The sequence below is a fragment of the Calidris pugnax genome, unplaced genomic scaffold (assembly GCF_001431845.1).
Source record: "Calidris pugnax isolate Ruff unplaced genomic scaffold, ASM143184v1 scaffold198, whole genome shotgun sequence".
In the NCBI taxonomy this organism is placed as follows: Eukaryota; Metazoa; Chordata; class Aves; order Charadriiformes; family Scolopacidae; genus Calidris; species Calidris pugnax.
The window spans coordinates 1,496,453-1,523,141 of record NW_015090925.1 but is presented as its reverse complement, the minus strand read 5'-3'; the positions used below and the strand labels follow the sequence as shown (position 1 = coordinate 1,523,141).

The window sequence follows — 26,689 nt, the reverse complement described above, 5'->3', positions numbered from 1 at the left end:
TGGGGGGGGGGGGGGAGATGCTTCAAATTGGCAGTGAGGATATTCTGGGTGGAATATGTTTTATTCATTACCAGCATTGCATATTTTATCATCAGAAAATCACTGATGTTCCTGATGAGGTGAGGCATCCAGCTACCCCTCTCATTTTCATTTTTTGCACCATATAATAACATTGTGTAGTTGTGTAAAATTCTACTGATTCTACATGATATTTGTCTAATGTTGTACAGTAGCAAGATCTGTAATATTTGGATAATATGAGGTTATTTTTACAGTGACATCTCAATTCTCAGTGAAGCTAGATCATCTCACTTAAAATGAGAATACATTTCCCACCATTTCCAGAGGGACGTTTGAGAAGGTTAGAGGATGTTAGTTCGTCTATCTCTATGTAAAGAAACTAAATTATCTGGTTTAAATAGCATTTAGCATAATGTTTTATCTGCGAATGGTTTCAGACATCAGTTAAAGAAAGTTGCTGAGCAAAAGGAGAAAACAATATTATCCTCAAACACTTGAATTTCTCTGTTCCTGTTTGCATAATCCAAGCCAGTAATGGGAGGACAAATACACGGTGATGGTTGAATTATTATATAGAGATATGTTTCTTCCAAATCCAGTATTTTATTCCAAAGCTGCTGTGCCATCTGTATGGATAGTATAGAACCTGTTCCTGTTTCTTGGTCATGGTTGACTCTGGTTTTGCAGGAGATCAAGATGGAAACTTTTTGTTGCCTTTGCCTTAGAGTCTCCTGAGGGTGTAAATTGATATGAATAAGAGGCAGCCCCTGTGAAGTGCTGAATTGACCTATAGTGCTCACCAGCCTAACTTTAGCCAAGCTTTTAAGAGCATGCTTAAAACTAAGCAGGCTACTAGGTGATGGACTTCTTGCATGCATAGTCAAGTAATACTAATTTATTGTAAAATGTAGGAACTGTTCAAGGAACAGAAATCAGTTATTTCTTTCCTGTGTGAGTGTCTGTCACTGAGCTCCAAAGTTGTGCTCCCCATCTACTCTCTCTGGCAAGTGGATCTTGAATTATTGTTTAAACAGTATCCAAGCCTGATGTTAGTAACCACTGCCGCTGTCTGAAAGAAGTGATATCCTGGTGGTTCAGGAAGTGAGATGGGAAGATTTGAATCCTATTTAGGAGAGAAGAAAAAGTTATCCTTGGATGTTGTACTTCTGAGTGGGTGCTGTAACCACCAGGCACTTCTAGCCATGAGTAGCTTTGTGACACATGGACACATCTTCTTGCTGTAGAATGCAGAGGGTGTGGAAAAGTAGTGCTCGTGGCCTGTTTTTGTTTCTTGTTTAGTTTTGAGAGTGAAGGTGAACCTCTTCACCCACTAGTGGAGGAACGTCTAATTTCTAGATGTCTGTTGGTCTTAGAGATTAAGCTAGGTACTAAAATAGCCAAATTTTTTGGACCTAATATTTTTTGGGCCTAATATGCTGAAATAGAGCCAGAGTTTGTAGGATCGCAAATCAGATGTATGTCTTAAGTGCCTATCCAAAGTTCTGCTTTAGGTGCCTAAGGCCTCTTTTGGATGTGGGATTTATTTCTCTTTCAGTTCATAGTATTAAAATCACAATTCTCAATAAGAGGTTAATGTGCCATTCACCTCTGAAGACAGATGGTCAGTGTTTTGTGCAGAACCTGTACTGTGTAGGCACTATAACAAAATAAGACAGAAAGATCTGTTTTCATCATAAGGTGTTGATGCCAAGCCTTTGAGATCTTCCTTGAGAAGGAAGCATGTGTAAGACCACCAACCACCAGGAGTAGGGAGCAGAAGAGATTGAATGTGCCTGTCCAAAATGTGTAGGGGACATAGAGTATAATTATTGCCATGTTGGTGTAGTTTAATTTGCTAAATTCAGTAGTTGCTAAAGTTGCTGACAGTTCTCAGTAGATCCTATATGTAAATGTGCACACAGCTCAGTGAAAAAATCATGATGATTAATACTTTGTTTGCAAATATTACTTTTTCAGTGATGTTGACTACCTTCTGTCTGAAGGTGGTATCATATTATTTAGCTATACAATAAATAAGATAATTTGAAAATGGAAATTGTTTACAGAAATATGCACAATTCATTCTATGACGTTCTTTCGAAGAGAAAAACTTAAATATGTGATAGACTTTTGGAATGATATTGCTATATGCTGTATTTTTAATCTATTCACAATGAATAAATACAAATCTGTATTTTTAACAAATGTGAAAATAAATCTGAGGCTGAGGCCTGTCAGAATTTACCTGGGTTCAGTGTTTCCCCATGTCAGTGGGAGTATCGCTTAGATAAGGACAGCGAGATGGAAGCCTTTGCACGGCAGGCATGCAAATACTGATTGCCTGCATCACTTAGTCCTCTCATTTACTTTGTCTGTTTTCATTCTGGCTGGTCAATAAAGTTGTTCTTTTTGTCGCTTTTCTCAGTAGAGTTTTAGTCACTGCATGTGGGGGGTTGCTTTTGCTTTTTTTAATTTGTCAAAGTTCAATCCTACTATTGCAAGCTTCCAGAAATCCTCTGTGTTGTTTCTATTTTTCCATCCCTGATTTCTTTCAATAGTCAGAAGTAACTAACTGGGGGGGAAGTAATCAGATGTGTACTGAGAAAATCTGTGTTTTCCTCAAGAAAACTAAATGGTTAATGTGCTGTTTTATTTGCACTCGATTACACAAGCCATGTCTGTAACTAATACAGAGTAAGATGTAAGGGCTGAAGCACTCATTTGCAGGACTGGTAGAGGCGTCCTTGTGCCTTTAGTCTTTGCTTAGTCCTGAGAAAAGAATGGAAATACTCGGCCTCTGTGATTGGAAGTGAGAGCGTTTTTTGTAACGGTTACAATATCTAACAATACACTGTCATCTTCAGTATCACTTATTCCCCTTTCTGTTCAAGAATAAGTTGTCTGATACCAGCCCTTTTTAACAGTTAAAAATTGAGCTATTGCTGTTGCTTTTTTATTGCTTTATTTAGACAGGTATAATTTATTATTCCCACATAGTTTAAACAATATAGAATAATCATAGAATATGAAATTGTTCTATAGCAAAGACACCTTGAAATGGCAAAATCTCCTAACAAAGAAGCCCCAGCAGAGCCTCTTCACTCCACTGTTGTGTCACTAAGATGAAAAAAGGTGAAATCTGGCATTGCAAGTCTTGTCTTTAGGTATAGCTGGTGTCACTGTGAGCTGCAGCGTTTGGCAAGCAGGGATAGCATCCATCAAATAGCACAGAGACTGCCAACACGGCCTATAGAGTGTAAATAAGAATATTGCCTGTTTCTTAATTACTGGCCTGTGGGACGGATTTGAATCTGTCTTCCCCACAGGTACATTTTCATTCTGAGGGTGGAGTGGCTGCTGGCAGACACAGGTAGGGTTTAGATAGGCCAGATCAGGACTTCTCATCTGAATGTTAAAAGGGAGGATTTTGCTTGAACCTCAGGCTGGATTCACAGAATTACAGACTGGCAGTGGTTGGCAAGGACCTCTGGAGAGCATCCAGTCCAACCCCCTGCCACAGCAGGTCAGCCAGAGCAGGTTGGACGGGAACGTGTCCAGGTGGGTTTGGAATATCTCTGGAGAAGACACTGCGCCCTCTCTGGGCAACCTGTTCAGGGCTCCGCCACCCTCACAGCAAAGAAGTTTTTCCTCACGTTTGGGTGGAATTTCCTGTGTTCCTGTCTCTTGCCCCTGGCAGTAGATTTGGGGACAGTGCTGCTGGTGGTGGGTCAGGTTGTTCTCAGGGACATCTCTCACATGGCTCCCACTGCTGGGGGACCTGGACACCCATGGGGACAGCTCACAGGTTTGTCACCATAGGGCCTGGTCCTTAGGGTGGGCACAACTGATACAAGTGTTTTGCCTTGCTCTTCTCTAGCTCACTCCTGTGCCAGGAAAGCAAATATAATGAGGCTGGTAGCTTGTGTTATATCTGGAGTTCTGTAAGTTAATTCTTTTAATTCGGAAAAAGTCCTATAATCATCATCTTGCCTTGCACTGGTAAAATGAGAAATCTGGTGAATCAACTGCCAGCCCTGAGACCCATGGTCTTACCCTCTGTGTGTCACACATGGCTGATGTGAGGAGTCCTGGGCACAGGGTCTTCCTCCGGCATTTCGGGGACAGAGGCTGAGCTCACCTATGGCAGGGCAGAAAAGCGCTTCTCTGGGAGGTGTTGGTACCTCTGGCTGCCCGGGCAGCGGGACCTGTGCACCAAGCAGCCCTGGCAGTGAGAAGAAGACTTGTGTGACGTGCACACAGCTTCTCGCACACTGCATCCTCACACACCGCCTGTGTTGTGGACAGTACCCCGTGTCCACTGCTGTCCAGACGAGAGCTTGGGTGCTGCTCCATCAGACTCGCTTCCTAATCCTTTCTGCCTGACCAGATAAGAGGTGACTGGCTGTGTGAAGCCAGCTGAGGTCTGCCTACCCTCTCCTCCCTGAGCTTCTCAGCTAAGCCAGGGCCCTGGGTGGTGCCTCAGCTCCCTCTGTTCTCAAAAAAACCCCAAAAAACGCCCGACTCCTTCTCAGAAGGAGCTGAACTGAGGACGTGAAACTATAGCAGCAACAGAGGAGGCTCCCATTAACGCTTACGTGCGTGTGCTGTTATTCCTCAGTTCTTGTAGGCAGTGAATGAAATTTTTAACAAGACTGCAAAGCAGGTCCCTGGGAAGAGCTGGCACCGTAGGGACGGGCAGTGCGAGGGGGAGTGAGCGGGGGATCCAGCAGGGTTGAATGAACTCTTCATCTCTCCTGTTCAAATGAAGTGCCGCAACTACAGCAGTAAATCAAGATGCATTAAGACTTTGTGGCCTTTTCCTAGAGAAGCTGGATTTTTTCTCCAAACTAAGGGTTGAGAATAACACTAATTCCCTAAGAAAATTTACGAGACTTTCAGGCAAAATGTGGGGAGAAGCTCCTGAAGACACCTTTATGGGACGCCAGGTAGCTAACTTGTCAGTTACCCCTTTTCACAAGAGTTGTACCGAGTGCTGCTGCTGCTACAGGCTGCAGTGCGTGTTTGCGCTGCAAGCGAAAAAAACATAAAGTCTGCTGGCTTTTCATTTTGCAAATTCAGTGGGTTGTAGCTTTGCAGCAGACAAAATGAATCGCGTTTCGGTTTATTTTTTCAGATGTGCAGGGGTGTGCAGGCGATGCCCACGTGGCACCCGCCCGCGCTGGACTCCATTGTACTGCTGCCACTGTACCCGCCGACAGACGGGGGTGAAAAATCCGCATTGTGTTATTGTTCGGGTAGAAGGGTGTTGGGGCAGGGATTTGGGGACGGGGGGAAAGAAAAAGGGTGAAGACAAGTTCTGGCTACACTAAACGTGGCGGCGAAACTTAATGTCTGCACTAACTGTGGTGGCGACAGCTAAACCTACAGGGTGGTAGCGTGGCCGAGCGGTCTAAGGCGCTGGATTAAGGCTCCAGTCTCTTCGGGGGCGTGGGTTCGAATCCCACCGCTGCCAGTAGAATACCTTTTGCCGCTGCAAGCGCCCCCTGGTGGGCAGCGGCCAGCCGCCGGAAGAGCATTATGGGTAGGAGGAGGGCCGCGTTCCCACGTGCCGGCCGCAGTGACGCCAACATGGCCGCTGCCTGAACGCCGCCCGCCGCACCGCCACCGGGGAGCCGGCGGCCGCGCTGCCCGTCTGGCCCTCCGACAGGTAGGCGGCTGCGGAGACACTTTTACCCCTCCCGGTGCCGCGTGGGCGGCGGGAGCGCTGCGGGCGGCAGAGGGGGAGGAGCGCGGCCTGGGCTGAGGTGGGCTTTGCCTGTTCGGTGAGGGCGGCGGTGACGAGCCTGAGTACTCGACGCCACGGCGAGTCCCGGTGGTGTGGGGCCGCGGCACCTGTGCGGGGCCCTGACAGGAACCGGCGCGGGTCGGGGGTCCTCCCTCGAAGGGAGCGGGTGGGGGTCCGGTGACAGGCCGCGGCCCCTCGGCTCCCCTCACCGGCGGGCCGGGGGGTGTCGGCCGGTCCTCCTGGGGCTCTAAAGCGGAGGCACCGGCCGGCCCGGGGTCGTGGTCCCCAGGGCTGGCGGCTCTGCGTCTCCCGCCCTGAAAGGGTGCTGCTCACGCCAAAAATGCCGCCAGCTGCCTATGCCAGAGCATCGGCTCTGCGGGGACTGTGGCACAACCCTGCCCCGCCGGGGGACGAGGCGCCCGGTCCCTCCTGCCCCGGAGCGGGCCTCCTTCGTCCCCGCCTTACGTGCAGGTTCGAGCGGTTGGCCGTGGCCTCCCTCCTCGGGTCCCCCTTCCTTGCGCTCCCCCTCGCTGCCGGGCTGCTGTGTCAGGAGAGAGCGGGCTCGCCAGTTGCCAGAAATGACGACGCCGTTGCCGACGCGCGCAGGGCCCGCGGCGGAGCCTCCGCGGGGTGGAGCGGTACCTGAGGGGAAGACGGGGCTCGGTGCGGGGCTGCCCCGGCCAGAGCTATCACACGGCAGCCAGCGGCTTCACCCCTGCTCCTGGCAGAACAGGCCTGGCCCTTTGCTGCGTAAATGTTGAGGTGTTCAAGAAAGGTTCATGCTTAATGCACGATCTTCTTAAATCCTGAAGATGTGCGTCAGTGACATCACCTCCAAAGAGAGGTCCTGGTGCAGAGGAGCCCTCTTTGGGTTCACTACCAGAAGATGACTGTGCAAAGCTGCTTGCAGATGAACAAAGCAAGGAGAAAATTAAGCAAGTAATTGGCTCAGAATTGTAGTTATTATAAATGTTTGGAAGGTGCTTTAGCTTCTTTTTTTTTTTTTTTTTGCACCTTCTATTTTACTGCATGCCTTGGGCCACCCTGAGCTAGAGGATCACTGCTAGGGCTGGGCTGAGAGACCCCCTACAGAAGAATGTCCAGGTGGCCAGTGGAAATCATGGTAGTGATTCAGGTTATGGCACTTTTTCCGCTTTGATAGTTCATTATCTATACTTTAAGGCACTGATGCAGCAGGACTTTCTGGCCTTTCCTGCACTGCATAATTATATATATATGAAGAGTATTTCAAGTTTTGGTATTGGCATTTTAAGGGTCTGTTATTACAGACAAATTTAGGTGTGGCTGAAATGCTGAAGCATTTCTTGCAGACCTGGGTAAAAGTCCGAGTGAGTCAGGTGAGTAACTTCTTACGGTTATACTACAGTTTTTGGTAATAAAAATTAGAAAAGATAGCTCTAGTACCCAAATGCCCTTCTAGCTCAGACTTGAAGGTAGGATTCGTTTGCTTCATCACTGATTTTTACAGTTTTTTAACCGCAATATTTTTCTTCATTGGTTCTAAATTGATGATGTTATGGGCAGCTACTGAGTGGTTTCATTGGTCCTAGCATTGATTACAATGCAGGAGAATTGAGAAGATTTATGTCTCTTGCCCTGCTGCAAGCTGTTCTAAAGTTCAGTGACTCATGCTAATAACTCGCATTATATTTTGATTTGTACCTTAAAGGAAAGTCCCTTTTAAAAGAAAACAGTTCTGCCAAAAGGAAATTTGAAAATGCTGGCCATGATTGCTATCCCTTAGTATTTAACTCCATTATATAACTCTTGTGGTGTCATATATATATGGCAAATGTAGAAGTGAACACCACCATATATATATACACACACATATACCATAAACATAGAATTGTGTCTGTGTGCCTTCAGTGAAAGCTTCATTCTGATTCAGAAGATTCCTTCAAGTTGAGTGAGTGTTACAAATTGTGCTTGGACACACTGCTTCCTGTTTATAGGCCTGTCATCCTGTTACTCCAATAAAAGGAACTGTAGTCATTCTTGATCCTTAAATGAAGAAGAAAAAATGTAATCTCTGTAATACAACCTTTTCCTTGAGTACTGACAGTCATCTAAGCAGCATTAGATGAGGGACCAGAAACCAGGTCCTTCAGGCTAAGTTTCTCTTTCTCTCCTTAGCCCAGAAAATCTTAATTTCTCTTCTGGAAGGTGGAATAGCTCTCTCAGGGGAGAGAGAGAACAAGCGAGCACATCACGTACGTAGCATTGGGGCTGTCAAGGAGGGAAGGGTGGTTCCCAGTCCTCTCAGGGGTGAGGAACGAGGGTCTGGACCCAAGTCTCCCACCTTCTGGGTGTTATCACGTGTCCTTGCACATCTTGGGCATCCTCGCTTCACCAGTGCAGTTCTGAACGGAAGCTGCAGTTGTTCCATTTTGTGCAGAACTATCAGGCTGGCTCCATGTGAGCTTGCTGTATCAGGCCACCCGGGAGACATGAGCAGGGAAAGCAAAACTGGAACTGACAAATCTCATTTCTTTAAAACAGCATATTCATGCATGTATTTCTGGGAAGAACTGAGTGCCTGATCGCAGAAAACACTCTGGTATCAGTCCCATATCACATACGGTTGTGCAGCCCCAGCCTATAGTTAAGATACTGGCTTTTTTGCTGTCCAGGTTTTGCATCTCTACAAAATTATTTCAAATATTAATCTGAAATATTATTTAATAGTAAATTTTCAAATACAGATGTATGGTGGGAATAGCCAGTGATATGCTGGTGCATAAAGAAATGGAAAATTTCAGTCCAGTACTGGGAAGGTCATTTTTTTCATAGGGGAGAACCTGTAAGTGAAAAATGTGGAATCATATTTCTAGGTAGAATGGCAGAAACAGTGTAAATAATCCAGAGATGTTTCCTAATGGAAGTTTGCCCATGTAGTGATGTTAATAAGTCACATCCAGACAGCCTATCCAGCCTCTCTGAAAGGTTTCTTAGATAACTGCATATATATTAACATGTTATTTTGAGAAGCCTGCACATCTGTTGAAATACACTAAGCTGCTTAAATTTTTTGGTGGCTTGTGTATTTGAAAGAAGATGCCACTGTTGGGTGGAACATGGATGCTGGCTTCCTTCTCTCACCACCTCTCTGTTGCTGGCTCATCCTGGACGCTGCCTCTGTCTCTTCTTCCATGCAAAGAGGCGAGCTGGTGTCGAGGAGCAGAAGACAGTGCGGGAGAGTTCCCCAGCAAAGACCTAATTTCTTTGCTTGATCATCTTTGTTGTTAAAACTTTTCTTGGTCAGTTTGTGAGTGTTATTTTTTTTATGCCTATCTTGACCACTGCTGGCTGATTAATGGTGTCTTAAATGACCTGGACTAACAATGGTATCCCAAATAATTTGTAAATCCTTTTGTTTGATTTTAGCAGGGAAAAACTGTTGTTGCTTTAGCTGAGCAATCATTTTTTATTCAAAGGTCTGAACCAGGCATGACAGGAACTCCAGCATTGAATTGAACATGATGAATCTTTGTTCTAGAGCACCCAGTCCCAGTTAATATCAGAGTCTTATGTTCTTTGGAGTTACTGTAGTTATGAAGTAAAATATGTTGTTCTGGTTATTTCAAAGGACTCCAGGAGAGGCCAAGAAGTCTATTTTAGAGCTCTCATTTAGCGGTACAGTCTGAAGAGTTGTAGGTCAGGAGATACAGTATGTCAGGCAGATGAAATCAAGGTCAGCATGTTCATGTGTCTGGTCCCAAGCACAGGTTCATAGAGGATTTTTTCTTCTCCCAGCTCTTTAGCTGGGAGCGTTCTCCATTACCTGCTTTGAACGAATTTTTCTGAGAAAGGAAGCTAGTGGACCCTGTGGCACTGCACTTGTGACAGTGGCAACTGTGGTGGTGGTTTCAGAGCTCTCATGCTGACTGACCAGCAGAGTGCTGCAGATGTACTGTCTGGGAAACCTGCTGCTCCCTGCCTGTTACAGGTATGCAGCACATAAAATATACACTTTATGCAAGTACAAAGGCTGTCTTTCCTTCTGTAGAGCACTGATTTAGTGCTGTCTTTCTTACATAACTGCTGGCTTTCAGAAAAGTTACAAGAATTTACCTATTTTTGAGACATTTGCTTGTCAAATTTGGTGGCAGTTGGTCAAGATTGTGGAGTAGTAGGGCCCTGATCCTGCAAACACATACATTGCTTCGAAAAACAGACTAAACAGATGACCACTGAAAGGAATCAAGTTACCTTGAACAAGTACTTTAGGCTGCATGTGGTATTGGCGCAGATGTAATGACTCATACGACATTTTGGTTTTCTTTCAGGTTGTGCCAAGGAATAAGCCGAGAAAAAGCTTTTTGTATCCTAGCATGGCAAATGAAGAAGATGATCCAATTATACAAGAGGTAAAAGTGCCTTGTAGCAGCAGTGACTGTACATGAGGTTTTCTTATTATTATTGTTATAGTTCCCAGTGTTCTTACATTGCTGAAACAACATATCATCAACATCAGTGGTTGTCTTATAACGGATGGCTTGCTCTGTGCAAGGAAGTATGTTGTGTGGGCCAAGTACATGTCTCATGGTATCTGTTTTGCCAAAACAGTGGTGTGGATTCACCTCGGGTTTTTCACCCTTTGTAGTCTTTCAGTGTCAGAAGCAGAACATGCGTGGGGAGCTGTGTGTTTCCAGTGACTCTATTGCATGTCTCTGAGAGCTGTAAAAAATTGGAATGACTGATGAGTTAATATCTGTTAAATACAAAGCTAAAGTGTTTCATGCCTTCTGCTAAAACAAGCAGTTTCCAATGCTGGAAAACCCTTTCCGTGAAGAAATTTTTCCTAATATCCAATCTAAACCTCCCCTGGCACAACTTGAGGCCATTTCCCCTTGTCCTATCTCCTGTGACTTGGGAGACGAGACCGACCCCCGCTTCTCTACACCCCCCCTTCAGGTAGTTATAGAGCACGATAAGGTCTCCCCTCAGCCTCCTCTTCTTCAGACTAAACAACCCCAGCTCCCTCAGCCTCTCCTTGTAAGACTTACTCTCCAGACCCCTCACCAGCTTCGTTGCCCTTCTCTGGACCCGCTCCAGCACCTCAATGTCTTTTTTTGTGGGAAGGGGCCCACACAGTACTCGAGGTGAGGCCTCACCAATGCCGAGTACAGGGGCACTTTATGTCCTGTTCACTTTATGTCTGAATTTATACACCAGAAGTACAAGGAAGGGCAAGCTTATAAGAAGGAGAAAAGCCATGAGAAAACAGGGAATTGTCAGGACTATATCTAAAATGGCAGCTTCCATATATGATATTCATGAAACAACTGTGGTTTTTTGATGCTGGTGGGAAAGTGCTAATTTTTAATCAGATTTGGGGTGTGGTGTCACTTGTCTGATTTTGAAAGATTTTATGACAAAATACTAGGAATGCAGTTACCTTTCAGTCATACTGCCAAAGAGAGAACTCCCTCCTCTTTCTATAACTGTGATAACAGATTTACTTTAGCCCCTTGGAAAATTTCAGATTTGTTTGCAAAGTTCCTTAGAGAGAAAAAATAGCTGGAGCCACTGTCTGCTGCCTCATCACAGTGGGGTTTTTTTTCAGAAAGGCCAACTGCAGAATTTCATGTCCAAACTAGCAGAGGAGACCTTTGACAAGAGAGTCATGAATGTGTTTTGTGTTAGAGTTTGTAATGAGAAGCTAAAATTGTCAGTATTTGAGCTCTAGGTATTGTACTTTTATTTGAGGCTCCCTCAATTACACCTGGCATCTCATGAAAGCTGTTTGTTTTGCTTTTTAGATTGACGTGTTCCTGGCCAGAAGTCTACTGGAGAAGCTGTATCTGTTTCAGGTATTTCCGTTAACTTTCATGCAGTGGTAGCTTGTTTAAAATAAATTCAAAGAGCAGTAACTCTCCTTACTGTTTCAGCCTGCCAGGATCATGGATATAGGCAAGCCTGTTTGGTTCTCAGACAGTTGAAATATTTAGTATTAAATCATTGCCAAGAGAGGAGTGGTCATTTATGGCACAGAATTGTTATTAAATCACTCTCTTTAACCACCCTAAGGGACTACTTTTAGTAGATGACGTCTTTTTATCTTGGTTTGGATAAATCTGCAGTCTCTTAGCCATCTTCTGTCATCACTGATTTCTGCCATCTTTACTGTACATTTCTTTCAGACTGGTCCTATTTAAAAATGTCATCAGTATTCATAAATTAGTGCAATTCATCAGAAGAGCCTGCTTATGTTGTGGAGATAAAATTAACTAGTGATTGAAGGTGGAAATATGCTAGGAAGGTAGAGGTCTGTTTTCCATTCTGCCACTGAATTTCCCTAATTTTATCCTATTTACTTTTCCCATCTGCAAAATGGGAGGCTGTTGGATGAAACGTTCATTATGAGCATGTGGTGTCCACTGGTATGCCCACTGCCTGCTGTGCAGATCCTCTGCATGGCACGTGCCAGCAAAGCAGGGCTAGAGATGCTGGGCCAGACCATGCCGCCTTCTGTCTGCTCCATGTCAGGAGTGAGCATGGGTTAGAGATGGGACTGCGGGTGTTCTGGAGAAACTGCAGCTCTGAGCAGAGTGCTGCTATGGCTGGAAGATTTCGTTTGGTTACCATATTGTCCTCTCAGCATTACCAGATGGTTCAGAAGAGAGAGACCCGTGTGGCTGAACCTGGGTTTGGTGTCCTGACTAGCTACCTGTGGCCCATGTCCTGGAAGCCAACACTACTTACGTAAACACACAAATATTTTGCTTTTAGGAAATGACTCTCCAGAGAGTTAGTGCTGAGGAATGGGTTTTTAATTGCTTCTGACACTTCTTTTTTTCAGCTGTGGGTACTATTTTCCTGTGTTACAGTTCATTGTGGTGTGTGAGGGGCAGGAAGGGGGTTGTGTACTGACGAAAACAGAGGACTAGAGGGAAAGTACAGGCTTTCTAGGTCGTACTCCCAAATCCCCTCATGACTCACCAATCAGTCAAGTAATTTCTTTTCTTGATGTCTTGTACCCATCTGGCAAGTGGATCTACATGAGAGGACAGGGAAGATTAAGTTAGTTTCTGTGAAGTTATTTGATCCTTAAATGAAGAGGGTTTTATGATTTGTTTTCCAGTATCCTATTCGTCCTGCTTCCATGACGTATGATGATGTTACACATTTATCAGCGAAGATAAAACCAAAGCAGCAAAAGGTTGGTCATCATTTGAGTTCAGTCTGTAAAAGTTGTTTTATGTTGTGCAGAATGTACTTAAGAAAAGCACGTTGTGTTTGAGCTGTTAAAACTATGCAGCTACTTGCAGGACAAGATGTCTGTGCTTGAATGTATTGGGGGAGTCTTCCATTGTGTCTGTAAAGTAGGGTTCAGAATAAGAGTAGTTTATAAAGAGAGGAATTAAAGTCATGATGGAAAAGCCACTCCTTTAATATAAAATAGAGTCACTCAGAGAAATGTTGTTACTAATGCTAATTCAGTCTAGGTGATTTAAAAGGTCTTTACAATATTCAAAAAAGGGTTGAGCTTTGGAGGCATGCTCTCAGTGTTAGCACAGGCCTTGAATTCTCTCTTGCCTGGCTGTGAATCATCACAGTCCTTTTGAAATCAGTGGGGTTGTATAGGTAGTAAAAGCGTAGCCAAAGCCCAAATGATTGCATGCACTTGCAAATTTATCGCAAAACTGTGGCTATGGTTTTGAAATGTGCTATTGAAAAAAAACAGAAATAGATGTCTGTGATATTAGGATTTTGCTCTGGGAAATGGTTAAAGAAAGTACTTGTGTGAACTTTGGAGTTAGGATGCATGTTGTGTTCAGGAAGTCTATTAAAATTAGCAAATATTTGCATTGTAAGACCTGTGCAGACTTGTAAATCTGTCCTCTCATCCAGGGACTTGTAACTAGTTCGGGTTACAAGTACGATAAAGGGGAAGAAATAATGGGACAGTAGCTGTGATAGACGAATTTATAAGGGCTTTGGCACACCCTGACAAAGAATGTATAATGTATTGTTATAGTATATAAAGAGAAGCGCTATGCAGGAAAGCGCTTTTTTTTTGAACATTTGTCTGTTTAAAGTTCAAAGTTTGGGGGAAAGCGCTCCTTGTAACTAAAATCTTAGACCTTGTTTCTGTGCTTCGGCCACTGTGAATCAGGGGTAACTATGGAGTTAGTGGTAAGTGCTGCAGTCTCAAACTTACCAGCATCAAGGCCTTTGCCTCTGAAGAGGACATAGTTACTTTATACTGCTTGATACCCAAACTAGAAGGAAACATACCTTAAATTTGAGAGATTCAGAATGGATCCTCAGTGATGCAGAGGCTTTGAGGATGTTGCTTGTGCACTTGATCTGTACTGACAAGTAAACTAGGCTGATGATATAGTGGAAGGTACCCATCAAAGTAAAGGTGTGTTTCAAGGCTGCCTAAAGAACTCTCATTTCTCTGTTCCCATTCATTTGCATGGGAATTTATATATCTCTAGCTTATTGTTAAAATGTCCCCGTCCTACAAAAAGCCATATATATGCTCAACATTATGCATCAGATTTGCCCTGTGGGTTTGAATAATGCTGCTTATGTATTTTAAATTTACTGTAAACCTGTGGAAACGTTAGCAAGTGTGGGATTGAATGTTAATCAATATTTTTGGGGTTCTGCCATGGTAATTAGCTGTCTTTCCTTCCATATTATTTAGGTTGAACTTGAAATGGCCATTGATACTTTGAATCCTAACTACTGTCGCAGCAAGGGAGAACAGATTGCTCTCAATGTAGATGGCACGTGTACAGATGAAACAAGTACCTATTCCTCGTAGGTGTCCTCTTTGCCTTCATTGCCTTTTGTGGTGAGCACAGGTACATGTATGTCCACCAGGGCTTCAAGAAAAGGCGAGAACAAGTGGCTGTACAGTCTTGGGTACTTTGGACACTGTTTCATAGCAAGTATTCTTGGAAGTAACCTACATTTTTTGGTGTGCTTCATGAATTCTGAATTGCAGACAGAAGGATGAGTATATATATTTGCTGCAGTTGTTGATATTCCATTTTGAGAATTGGTGATTGGTGATTTAACATCTATATGCCACATTGGCTTGTAGAATACAATCTCACAGCATTCATCTGTTTGCAGGAAGCTGATGGACAAGCAAACTTTCTGCTCTACGCAAGCTGCTAGTAATGTTTCCCGCTATGCAGCTGCTGTTTATAAAAAAGGTAAATTTCTTTTGCTTACTACTCACATCAGTGAAACATGCACATTTCAGGGTTAAAATAAGACCTGTTTGTTCTTTTCATTTCAGCCTAGGTTTTAATTGACTGATGGGTCTTTAAAGAAAAGAAAACAAATTACTTATCAGTGTCCCTCGAGTCCTTGAGAAGGTCTAGCAAAATTGTAAATATTATGTAAGAACACTGTGGATTTGTAGATGCCTCCAGGATCTTAACAGTGCATGGTGACCTGAAATAATGCACATTTGTAGCATAGATTTATCATTGTTATTTAAATTACTGTCTCCATCTAATTTTGTCTGTCTCATATTCCTGTTAAACACTTCTTGCCCCTCTCTAGTCTTCTAATGCCGTCAGAGTTTCGATCTGTTGATCACGTGAGATGAAAATATGTAGGTTGTCTTCAGTGATGACTATTTTACTAGGAGTCTCCTGCAGTATAGGTCAGGTCTGAGCCAGAATGTAGCTCTCTATAAGATGTGGTTTAAACACAAAAAGGAAAGTAGCAGAAATAGGTCTTGGTCTTTGTGGTGGGTTGACCATGGCTGGATGCCAGGTGTCCACCAAGCCGTTCTATCACTCACTCCCCTCCTCAGCAGGATCGTGGGGAAAAAAATTAAGATGGAAAAACCTCATGGGTCAAAATAAAGGCACTTTAATAAAACAAAAGCAAAGGCCGTGTGCGGAAGCAAAGGAAAACAAAAGATTTATTCTCTACTTCCCTTCAGCAGGTGATGTCCAAACACTTGCTGGGAAGTAGGGCTTCAGCAAGCACTGTAGCTGCTCTGGAAGACAAAAGGCATAATAATGGATGCCCCCTCACCTCAGCGTAGTCAGTTGGGGTCCCTGACCTGGCTGTGTCCCCTTCCAGGATCTTGCTTGCCCCCCAGCCTGCTGGTGAGGGATGTTGGAGGGACAGCCCTGGTGCTGTGAGTGCTGCTCAGCAGCAGCCACAACACGACTGCATTATCAACACCTTTCTAGCTAGCAACACAGAGCACTGTGAGGGCTGCTATGGGGAAAATGAACTCCATCTCAGCCACACCCAATACAGTCTTTCATATTCCTTTGAAATCCTGAGCACTGGATGAATTTTTTACTTAAATCCTTTTTGGTGTTTTACTGTATTAAATATTTATGTGCAATTGAAGCTGTGCCTTTACAGAGATAGGGAGATAATGAAAAGTGCTGTCCTTATGCAATGGAAAAAAAACCCATGTTAACGAATGTTAATTCTCTTTTTCAGGTGAACTTCACCTGACTCCACTACATGGAATTCTTCAGCTGAGGCCAAGCTTCACCTACTTGGACAAGGCTGATGCAAAACACCGAGAAAGAGAAGCTGCTAATGAAGGTAAATGCTTCACAAGTTGTGTTTTCTTTTGGGAGCCGAGATACAAGTTCTCTCTGTAATTTTACTGATAAGAGTCATTATATTCTGAAGGTGTTTGTTATAACAACATACTGATTATAAGGCCATTTCTCAGATTTTATTCACTTATTTTCAGTGCAACTGCATAAATGTTTTTGTGGGCACAGTGTGGGGGATTGGCAGAGGGTTGGGAGGTGGTGGGTGGTGTCAGAGGGCAGCAGTAGGGAGTGTGTCACCACTGCCACTGGGAAGTTACACTGTGAAGCTCATGGGAGCAGTAGCTCCTGTCACTGGAGCAGTGTGGTGCCATCATACATTGCATAGTTTGACAAGCTGGGATTGAACCCATAGTTATGTTGTTCCTAGTATCTATTTCTTCCTGGATAGGATGCCAAACAGTTACAGATTGGCTTTGGCTCTTTTACTGTAGTGATGTGTTCATTCTGCTGTATTTTTTGGCAGGTGGTGATTCATCCCAGGATGAAGCTGAAGATGATGTTAAGCAAATAACTGTATGTCCAAATTTCCTTTTTTATGATAGTTCAGGCAACAGTTCACAGGAAAGCATGACAATCCACACCCAAATAGAAGCACAGGAAATCTCAGCTAGTCCTGGTGACCCTGGGCTTGGGAGGGGGGGAAGCAAGATGGACTTGCCCTTGTTGCTCAAGCATAAAGATGGCTTTGACAGCAAGGAGTGATTGAGTTGTGCTAGGGCCCCTAGACTCCATTGCTTATGTAGCAAATAAATAATGTGGGTGTTTTGTTTCAGTGTTTTTGGGGCTGTATTTAATGATAATGATGCCCAAATCTTCTAGGTACGATTCTCTCGCCCTGAGACCGAACAAGCTCGTCAACGACGTGTTCAGTCTTATGAGTTCCTGCAGAAAAGACAAGCAGAAGAGCATTGGGTTCATCTACATTATTATGGCTTGAAGGTAGGTGTGTGCTACCGGCGTGTGTGAGGAGGCCACTGGGGCATGGAAGCTCAGCCAAGTCTAGAACTGTTTTTAAATCTGGGCCCATGGGAATCAGGGAATCATCAAAAGTTAATGAGGAAAAGTAGGTCTGTAGGCTTCGATAGACCCCGCAGCGCTCTGTGCCTCCTCCACTGGATAATGTTCTGGGGTTTCCACACTGGAAAAGGTTTAAAGCAAGAGTTGACAAACATGTAAGTCCGAGAATCACTCAAGTCTTGGATTATGAACTGGACTTTGTGAAAGACTTGGGAAACCTAGTCAGTTGAGTGGCAGAAATCCTGTTTCTCTGACCCACGTGCATGTATGTTAGGAAATTTTGAGGTCATAGCAACAGAAATTTTCCCACATCTCATGAGCGTCATCCAAGAAAGTGAAAGCAGAACAACAGTTAGCGATGTGGAACACCTGAATGGTGCAGTAATGACAGGGTGGTCACAGTTTGGAACGAGAAATCCAACTCTGGCATTTTTTATGTTTTCAGTATGTGGTAGTGATTCTTGTTTTTCTCCATACCTCCAGGATAGCCGTTCTGAACACGAGCGCCAGTATTTATTTAGTCAAGGTCATGGCCTTGCTGAAAACACAGAATTAATTAAATCTCCCAGGTAATGGCTTGATGATTTCCTACAGAAATTGCAGTGATTTATTGGGATTGTTTTCAGAGTAATAAGCAGGTATATTCTTTAAAAGTCTGATCTTTGATAATTCTATCCATGATAAAAATTGAATTGTTTAAAAAATACAAAAACAAACGAGCCTTCGACTTTGTCAGGTTGCTTTCTTTGTTCCCCTGTGCTCTGAGATTAAAACTAGTTGTTTTCACTTGGCATTGTTGCCTCTTGTACATTATCACAACCCTGCATTTCTGGGACTATGGACACTGTAAAGTAAAAGTAAAACAAAAACTTGTTCTGGTTAAAATAAATTAAAACTCTGAATCCAATAGCTTCCATTGCTAGCAAATCTTACTAAACTTTCTTTTGTGATTTGTGAGAGACACCTGAAACTACTTGAAATTTGTTTGGTTTTGTTTCTTGGTGACTGTAGCTATACAGCAGTCTCACCGTGATGCAGTAGTGGGACTGGCCAAATAGTAGGAAAGTGGCAGATTCTCTCCCTGTTTAATGGTGTGGGTGTATTTTTCTTAACATTTAATGTCTCAGTGGAACAAAGATAGGTGTTCTGAGAAGTCTTTTGGATCTGATTCTTTTCTCACAGACATGCATGGGAACAACTTTTTGCTTGTTGCAGGCATGATTCTCTCTGTCTACGGGACTTCACGTGACCCTTCTTACTGCTGTGTCAGAGCACCTCTGTTCTATGTATTTACTCTTGCAGTTCTTCTTTGGACACCTCTCTGTACAGAAGAGCTGGGATTCTGACTCCCGTTTATTTCACACTTTCTCCTTGAGCAGATGAATGCCAATAGCTTTTACTAGTGCTGAATTTACAGAGGAAGATGGGACAGGAAAGAGGAGAGCTCTCTTTTCAGGCTGATGTTTGTTTTGTGGACTTCCACAAGTAGGATTGCTCTAAGCAAGAAAAAACTGTGCTTAAACTTGGGAATTCCCACAATAAGCAATTTAAGGATGTGTTTTCTTTTCTTCTAGTGAATATTTAATGATGCTGATGCCTCCAAGCATAGAGGAAGAGAAGTAAGTGTTCATACAGAATGTTCAAAGTCCATATTGGCTCGATGCTCTTTTTCATGGCTGCAAATCTGCTTGCTTATCTGCAGTGACAAACCAGTGGCTCCAAGCAATGTGCTTTCTATGGCCCAGCTGAGGACTTTACCCCTTGCCGATCAGATTAAGATCCTGATGAAGAATGGTTTGTAGCATTTGTAATATATTTGCACTTTACTTTGTGACTTTTAATTGCCTCAGATAAGGTACCTTTTCTAGTAGTGTCAGTTCTGTTACTTCACCAGACAGTCTGTCTAGCCCTCTGATTCTGTGAAGAATCCAAATCCTGGGCCTTTCCTTAAGAAGACTTACTGTGCAGAGGAGAGCAGTAACAGTAGATCTCACTACTGATCTGTATGTTTGCAATCAACCTGCTCTTAGAATAATTTCTAATCCGATGACAGCTTTCTGTATACATCAGTTTCAGCAGGTGTCTCCTGGAATGTGAGGTCTGAGTGTGAATCATAAATTGAAAGTTAATGCAACAAGCTGCACTTCGGCATTTTCTGGGAAGTTTTCAGTAATACATGCTTCATGATTGTAATCTGGGGATTTTATTTTGTCTCTTCAGAATTACTATCTGATGAGAGCAAATCCTGAGGACTTTGCCCAGAGGAGCTTCCTGTCTTGTTAGGTGTCTCTGTTTCCAAATACTGCCAAATGCATAAATTTATTTTATATTACTAATGCATCAATTTGGGACCAGTTAAGCTAATAAACTTCGATGCAACACTAGCAGAGATTTTTAGAACAGATGATGACTAGCGTGCAGGGGCGGACTTGGTAGAATTTAGATTTGGGGTTTTTTCTAAGATACAGCTTTGAACACGAACTTCGACATAAATCATAGTGTCCTAGATTTATAAATCTGTCTTTATCATGTCCATTGAAGAAACCCTTAATCTGGTGTGTATTTTGCCTTTCAGTGAAGGTCATGCCATTTGCAAATCTGATGAGTTTGCTTGGCTCCGGGACTGACTCTACAGCAGTTCTCCGCTGTATACAGCAGGTGGCAATGCTGGTCCAGGGAAACTGGGTGGTGAAGAGGTATGGCTCGTCTTTGTTACTGCGACATGCTTTTCTGCTGTAAGGAGAGGATCAGAACAATGGCTTTTATATGCTCATGTTCCTTGTGTCCCAAAGTAGCCATGTGCTAAACTCACAGTACTGTAAAATCTTGATTTAATGTTTGGTGCTTTTTACTGCACAGTCAGATACTCAAAATTCAAAGGGTTGATGTTAAAGGCTAATGCCTTAGTATCTACCCCAGATAGAATTATGGCTGAGCAGTGGTGTAATCTGTATTTGCATCTGAGTTATGTCAGGGTTTTAATGTTGTCCTCACTCGTGTTCTTTTGTGAGAGGACTGTCCCGAATTCTTCCAGAGATCAGTATCAAATACAAACAGAGAAAAGAAAACCAATGTATTTCTTAACTAAATTCAGTCAAAGAAAGATCCTTGTGCAGTCACCTTGCTGTTCATCAGTGGATGCTGTTCTTATCAGCTGAAAGCTACCCTGTAGAAGGCATTACTCAATAAATCAAGTGTGGTGTACTGAGTGTACTACATTAAAGGGATTCTGTATCATCCTCCTGTTTATTAGGATAAAGCATCCCACTGAGAATCAAAGTCTGAACTGCAGTATGATTTTTTTACCTGGGTGGAGCACTGCATGCAAAGAATTATAGTCCCTGGAATAGCTCTCTGTGTTGAGATAAGTGGCACCAGCCACCAGTCCAAGTCTGTAACAGGATGTGTTTCAGCTATTGTGATACATGCCCATATTAGCATTGTGAACGGGTTTTACAGCAACCCTTGCTGTCCCTCCAGCCATTCCAGAAGGAAGCTGGAAGCAAGTTAAAAGACAGCATATTAGCATTCAGATTGCTTTTATGTTATAGCTGATTCTTTGCTCTTAGAGATCAAGCAGATCCGGCATGTTTGGGGTGGTTGGGTGCAGAACAGCACATGCGCACATCAGAGCTTTACATGGAGAGGGGACCCATTTCCTTGGCCTGGGTAGGATAAAAGTCATAAACCTGGCTTTGGAGAGCGTACTAATGAGTGTCATCCAGTTAGTCCTGCAAGCAGACAATGACACGGGGTAGTGTTTTCTCAGAGCTGTTTGGTTCAGTGTTGTTCTCTTAAGCCTTTGATTACTGGGAAGAAAATAAAACCCCCTTATGCCCTTACATCAGCATTTTGGCTAAATGCTGCCTTCAAGGCTGCATACCATGTTAGCCTAAGCATTTCTTAGGATCGTTCTGGTCTAGTTTACACTGATCCAAGGGGGAGGGTAGGCTTTGCAAGAGCAAAGCAGAGCGTGTACCTGCATTGCATACAGCTGCAAGCCACAAGGCTAGGCTTTGCTGCTCTAAGCCTTTTTGCACTACTGTAATTGCAATGATGTAATAACACGAATATTAATTCTTTTAATGAAAACTGTGCTTTGGATATAAAGGTATAATTTAACTGCAGAACAGGGAGGACGTGTTTGTTATGTTAGTCTTCACCGATGCCATTTTTCTGGAGCACCTAGTAACTAGTATGTCTTCCTTTTTAATTAACAGTGATGTCCTTTACCCGAAAGATACTTCTAGTCCACATAGCGGAGTCCCTGCAGAAGTGCTCTGTAGAGGGAGGGACTTTGTTGTAAGTATAAAAATGTTTGGTTTCTTTAAAGGAAAACGCAGGTGAAGCTTGCCTGAGAGGCCAATGCATTGCAAAACTCTGCTGTACTGCAATAAGCTGTTTCCTCCAAAGAAATTATTTGTACTTTAATCCTAAAGGTCTTATTACAAGTCTGTCATGGGAATGTTGGTGTAGATTGACATTGTAGCTGACTGGCAGGTTCAGATCATCTGTTGTTAACAGTATTCATGTCTTCCTAATACATGCTGCAAGCCCCTATCACGTAGCCCCCACAATGCAGGGCATACAGAAAAGCCAGGACTGGATAATAAAGTGCTTGTTTCTCCAGATACATTTCCGTGGGCTCAGGACTGTGAGGTCTCAGGAGGGCAGTGTGGGTAAGCCTTGTGCTCTGTGAGCATGCACTGTTGATCTTTAAAAAGGACTTTACTCCCCAGAGCTGCTAATCAGTGAAAGGACTTTGTTCCTGCCTTTTGTGAGCAGTAGCTGCACATGGAAGTTGAAACGAAAGCAGGTCTTGTAAACACACACATAACCACAGCAAAAAGGAGCAACCTCTGCATTGTGTTTATTTTCACTAACCATGGAAAGAATCAAATTCTAGAGTGGTTCCTAAGTTCATATTCAGTTTATGGCTTCCACCCCATCAAAGAGAAGCTGACGAGTGCATTGCTTTCATTTTTTTTAGTTTGACCTGACTGTTCCCCTTTTTTGCAAAGTTTATGAGATTTAATTCTGAATAAAAGCATGCTGTGCAAGAGACTGTGAGGATATTACAGTACTAGTGTAAGAGAAAACTGATGGTGATTGAAACTGACTTTTTTATTGAGTCTTGATATCTGCCCAAGACACTGCCATATGGAGACCTGGATTCATGTGTGATTTAAGTCCTTAGGACACAGCAGATCAGGTGACACATCATGCATAAAGTTCTAGGGGCCAGAAATTATTATGCTTAGTTAAGTAAGCGGTAGTGTTTTAGCGATTAAGAGGTAAAGATAAATTACTTTCATTTGAATTATGTCAAATATACCTTGTATGAGAAATGGATCTGGGTTGATCTTAAAGGCAAGTAATTTGCCCATTAGCTCTACAACAGGTAAAAAGTTAAAATGTTAGAAAATAGCAAGCATCAATATTTCTGGCTTTCGGATGAAGTGAAATGTCTCGTCATAAGGCTCAGAAATAGTGTGCAGTGCTGTGTTGAATCTGTGGAGAAAACATGTTGTAGCTTAAAAAGTTAACTTTATTTCCTTGTATATATATTTGTGTAAAGTAATTAATAAGGTTAAAAATATTTATGACCCATAGTGTCTTATGGTGTCCTCCTGTTCCATGCTTTACTTTGTGGGAGGAGGAAAAGTAATTTGTGTCTTTTCTGAAAGCTCTGTTTTGTCCCCAGATTCTCAGATAATAAATTCAGAGGACATGAGCACCATTGGCTGTAGGTGAGGGTCTGATGAGAAATGGCTGCCTCAGAGTTGTGTGCAAGGAGAGATGATGGATATGCTTCCTGTGGCAGCAGCTTCTTGAGCTTTAGAACAGAAATGCCCTCTGCCCTCAGGCGAGCATGGGGATTTTGTGTGTTTGTGGGCAGAGAGAGGGATGCATAGATGACATTGTAAGGCAGGAAGAAATCGGCAGTAATGAGATCTTGAATTCTTCACAGCATTATTAATACATACATACTAAACAAGGTTGTAGTAGAAGAATTCAAAAGTCACGATCAGAGAGTGTTCTGGCCAAGTCCTCGTGTGTCCTGTTATCCCACTCTCAGCAGCTGCCTCTCAGGGTGTCACTTCGTAGGAGCTCCTCTGCAGAGCACCTGACTTTCCATGAACTGGGGACAAGTGTGTGAGTGACAGGCCATCTCAGCATAACTGTCACTGGGATGTGCATTGAAGAAGGGAATGTGCACTTTTTAGGGGACTGTGTGCTGCAAAGGGAAACAGCCATCAGCCTCTACAGGCCCTGCATTAACTGAAGTGGGTGAAGAGTTTCTCTAGGTTGATGATTATATATGTGGGAAGCTGAGCTTCAGGTGTGACTTCTGGAATCCCAGCATCACTGCAGTGGATCTTTGTTTTTTTGGAAGCTAAATGGAGTTTGAGTTCAAGAAATTCTTCATAACTTTTGTAGTCACAGATTCACCAAGGCCAAACCATGGACTCTCAAAGTTTTTGATACTGTGTTCATGGCTATCTGAGGCCAGAAGAGGCCAGAAGGTGTTTTCCCACTGTCTTGCCAAGAATCACCTACTTCCACATTCTTGAATGGAATGGGGTTTCAGTTTTTCTGGTAAAGTCATTGAACAGGGTCATTACTTTGACTTCAGTAAAGCAACTGCTAAATACAGTTACTAGGTTTTTCTCCTTTGTTGCTTTCCTAGATGTGGAAGTTCACACAGGACCGCTGGGTTGTGAGAAAGGAAGTGGCAGCAGTTACAAAAGTGAGTGATGTTTTTTCTTACTAAATGAGAAGTTGGTGATATGTACTACACTTTGTCTGTAGGTCAGTAGTGGATGCTGCTGCCTTTTGTCAGGTTCACGGCATCTGCGTTACTGCTGACTGCTCACCAGGCGTCTTCACTTTGTGACAGGTATAGATACACACTCTGTTTTGGCGATGTTTAGAGCACCTCCCACAGTTACCACAACTCCACAGGATATGACTGGCCTTGTAGCTGAGCCACTGGAATGCATCTTGTCCTCATCTGTTCCAGTAGAAAGCCAGACACAGTTTGAATTAAGCTGATGGATCCTGCACCGAAGCAGAGGAGTGCTTGTGCAGTCCACACTAGCTACTCTACAAAAGAGCAGCTCTTCTGTTGGCATTTGCCAGTTGTCAGTATCGAATAAAAGCTTTAAAGCAACTCAGGCACTTGAATGTTCTGTTCAAACTGGCAAGTGAATGAGAAACATTAAGTAAAGGGGACAAAAGGAAGTACTTCCGTAAAATGCAGTAAAATGATAAAACGTGAGTCAATTTATGCACAGGCCATCTATTTTTGGGATGTAAGATCCAGTGCTGCTTAAAAGCTCTAAAATAAAATTAACGTTGTAGGATATGCTTCTCTGCACAATGAAGTCTTTTCATTTCAGTATGAAAACTCCCTTTTCTTCACAGAACATGACATGAGCTATTTGACTCTCAGGTGATTAATCACCACTGCTCTCTGAAGTCCTGTGTGAGAGTGTTGGTGCAGAGAAGGTTGAATATCTCTGACTTAGCTGGGTGTGTATTCACAGAGGTGCCCCAGATGATATATCAAATCAGCCCATCTCTTCCTGTCTCATGGAACAATGCCCATTGCTGCATGGCTGCATATGTCTTATGTAAATTGACTTCCATACTCCATGCTTTTTTTTTTTCCTCTTTTAGCTTTGCCCAGAAGATGTGAAAGACTTCCTAGAGCACATGTCTGTGGCAAGAATAAACAAAGGTTGGGAGTTCATGCTCCCTTATGATGAAGACTTTGTTAAGAAGCATCCAGATATAGTCCAGAGGCAACATATGCTGTGGATGGGCATTCAGGCCAAGTAAATGACTTGTTTCATTTTGGGGAATAAGATAAAACCAGAGAACTATCTAGTACAAAGTTTCTGTAGACATTGATAGATAATTTGATCTGTATTGCCCTGAAGGTTCCCCCCTCCCAGGCAGCGGTGTGGTGGAGGTGTCACTGTATCGTTCAAATTGTTCCTGTTCCTTGGCTCCCTTGAGAAATTGAGTGTTCTGGCTTGGCTAGTAGCTAAAGCTGGCATGGCTGCATGATTGAAACTGTCCTTTTATATTTTATCTTTGTTTTTCAGATTAGAAAAGGTCTATAATCTTTTAAAGGAGCACTTGACACCAAAGAAACAAGAGGCGCAATCAGGTAATGATCCAAGCAGAACATCTTGAAGCATCTATGCATCCCTCCATATTCCAGGGTGATGTTTTGGAGTTCCTTTCTGGTTTTGAACGTGGAGGGGACTGGTCTTACTTTGTTTGATATTTTTCCTTTCTTGCAATTTCCTCTGGATGATTTGAGACAGATCTTGGTCTTTACTGGCATTACTGGCATCAATGATGTTGGGTTGACACAAGCTTACTGTAGCATCCTTGTAGCAGAGCAGGGAGGATTCCTTGGCACTAGGGTATCACTAAATAGTGATAGTGTAAAACCAGCTGGTTCTGTTATCCACTTCTTCATTCAAGGCAGCTTGTGTGGCGGAAGGGTGAAGCAGCTCCTGAGGAGGACAGCGCCAGTGCACAAGTAATTGTCACCTGTCTGTTTGCAAGCTAATGTGCATGAGGTGATTTTTTCTTTTCCCCTAATTTGCACTGGACTCTCTGTGGTGTGGTTGAGGGCTGAGCAATTAATGAAGAATGTGTTTGGCAGGGGTGGAGGGGCCGTAAGGAGGTGAGAAGCTGTCTCTCTTTGACATCCTTCTCCACCATCGATGCCAGTGAGAATATTAAAGTAGCTGCTCCATAACTTGAGAATCCAGAGAGTTTTAACTAGGCATTTGACTCATTGCCAGACATTGGAGCCAATGAAGAGTATAAGCAGAACTGACAAATATGATTCCATTTCAATACCCTATGTCTGATCTGCTTGGAAGGATTAGGTGTTGGGTTATTTGGAGAGGATTACTGAGCCGAACAGCAGAGGAGATAACAGCATGTGTGCTGTACATGATTTTACCTTAAACACAGCGCTCCTTCCTTTGCCATTGAGAATGGATTCCTCTGCTGCCAGCGCGCCCCCTCCTTTCACCTTTGGTAGCTGGATGTGGAGAGGACACGGGGGAAGAGGCACAGGCCTGCATGGGAAGGGACTGCCTCCTGTATTATCGCTGAGTAATAATAGTAAGAAGAGGGTCTCAGACTTTTACACTGTGCACCTTATGCTAAAAGGATGCTTGGGTTCACTCTCCTCACCGTACCTATAGGACATCCTTGTGGTGGCTCATGCCGGTGCTGCAGCAGCCCCACCAGCCACTAGATACTCAAAAAAAAAAAAAAAAAAATG

At 43.3% G+C, this 26,689-nt stretch overlaps 2 protein-coding genes and 1 non-coding gene across 12 annotated transcripts in view; all 3 read left to right on the top strand.

The window, feature by feature from the left end:
* Nucleotides 1-2,435, top strand: part of EEF2K (eukaryotic elongation factor 2 kinase) — a 28,887-nt gene extending 26,452 nt beyond the window's left edge. For all 10 annotated transcript variants that reach the window (XM_014951394.1, XM_014951391.1, XM_014951396.1 and 7 more), the window contains one exon: nt 18-2,435. The gene's annotated coding sequence lies outside the window, so the exon portion shown is untranslated. The remainder of the gene's footprint in view (nt 1-17) is intronic.
* A 2,977-nt stretch (nt 2,436-5,412) lies between these two features.
* TRNAL-AAG lies at nt 5,413-5,494 on the top strand. Its single transcript has one exon. It is a non-coding gene; the product is annotated as a tRNA-Leu (tRNA).
* A 97-nt stretch (nt 5,495-5,591) lies between these two features.
* Nucleotides 5,592-26,689, top strand: part of POLR3E (polymerase (RNA) III (DNA directed) polypeptide E (80kD)) — a 30,974-nt gene continuing 9,876 nt past the window's right edge. Inside the window, exons 1-17 of the mRNA XM_014951409.1 lie at nt 5,592-5,689; nt 10,078-10,158; nt 11,554-11,604; nt 12,876-12,953; nt 14,451-14,566; nt 14,885-14,967; nt 16,229-16,336; nt 16,817-16,866; nt 17,173-17,292; nt 17,854-17,939; nt 18,945-18,989; nt 19,073-19,164; nt 19,946-20,066; nt 21,591-21,672; nt 24,062-24,121; nt 25,054-25,211; nt 25,485-25,549. Of these exons, the coding sequence (XP_014806895.1) occupies nt 10,123-10,158; nt 11,554-11,604; nt 12,876-12,953; nt 14,451-14,566; nt 14,885-14,967; nt 16,229-16,336; nt 16,817-16,866; nt 17,173-17,292; nt 17,854-17,939; nt 18,945-18,989; nt 19,073-19,164; nt 19,946-20,066; nt 21,591-21,672; nt 24,062-24,121; nt 25,054-25,211; nt 25,485-25,549 (1,351 nt within the window). The 5' untranslated portion in view covers nt 5,592-5,689; nt 10,078-10,122. The remainder of the gene's footprint in view (nt 5,690-10,077; nt 10,159-11,553; nt 11,605-12,875; nt 12,954-14,450; nt 14,567-14,884; nt 14,968-16,228; nt 16,337-16,816; nt 16,867-17,172; nt 17,293-17,853; nt 17,940-18,944; nt 18,990-19,072; nt 19,165-19,945; nt 20,067-21,590; nt 21,673-24,061; nt 24,122-25,053; nt 25,212-25,484; nt 25,550-26,689) is intronic.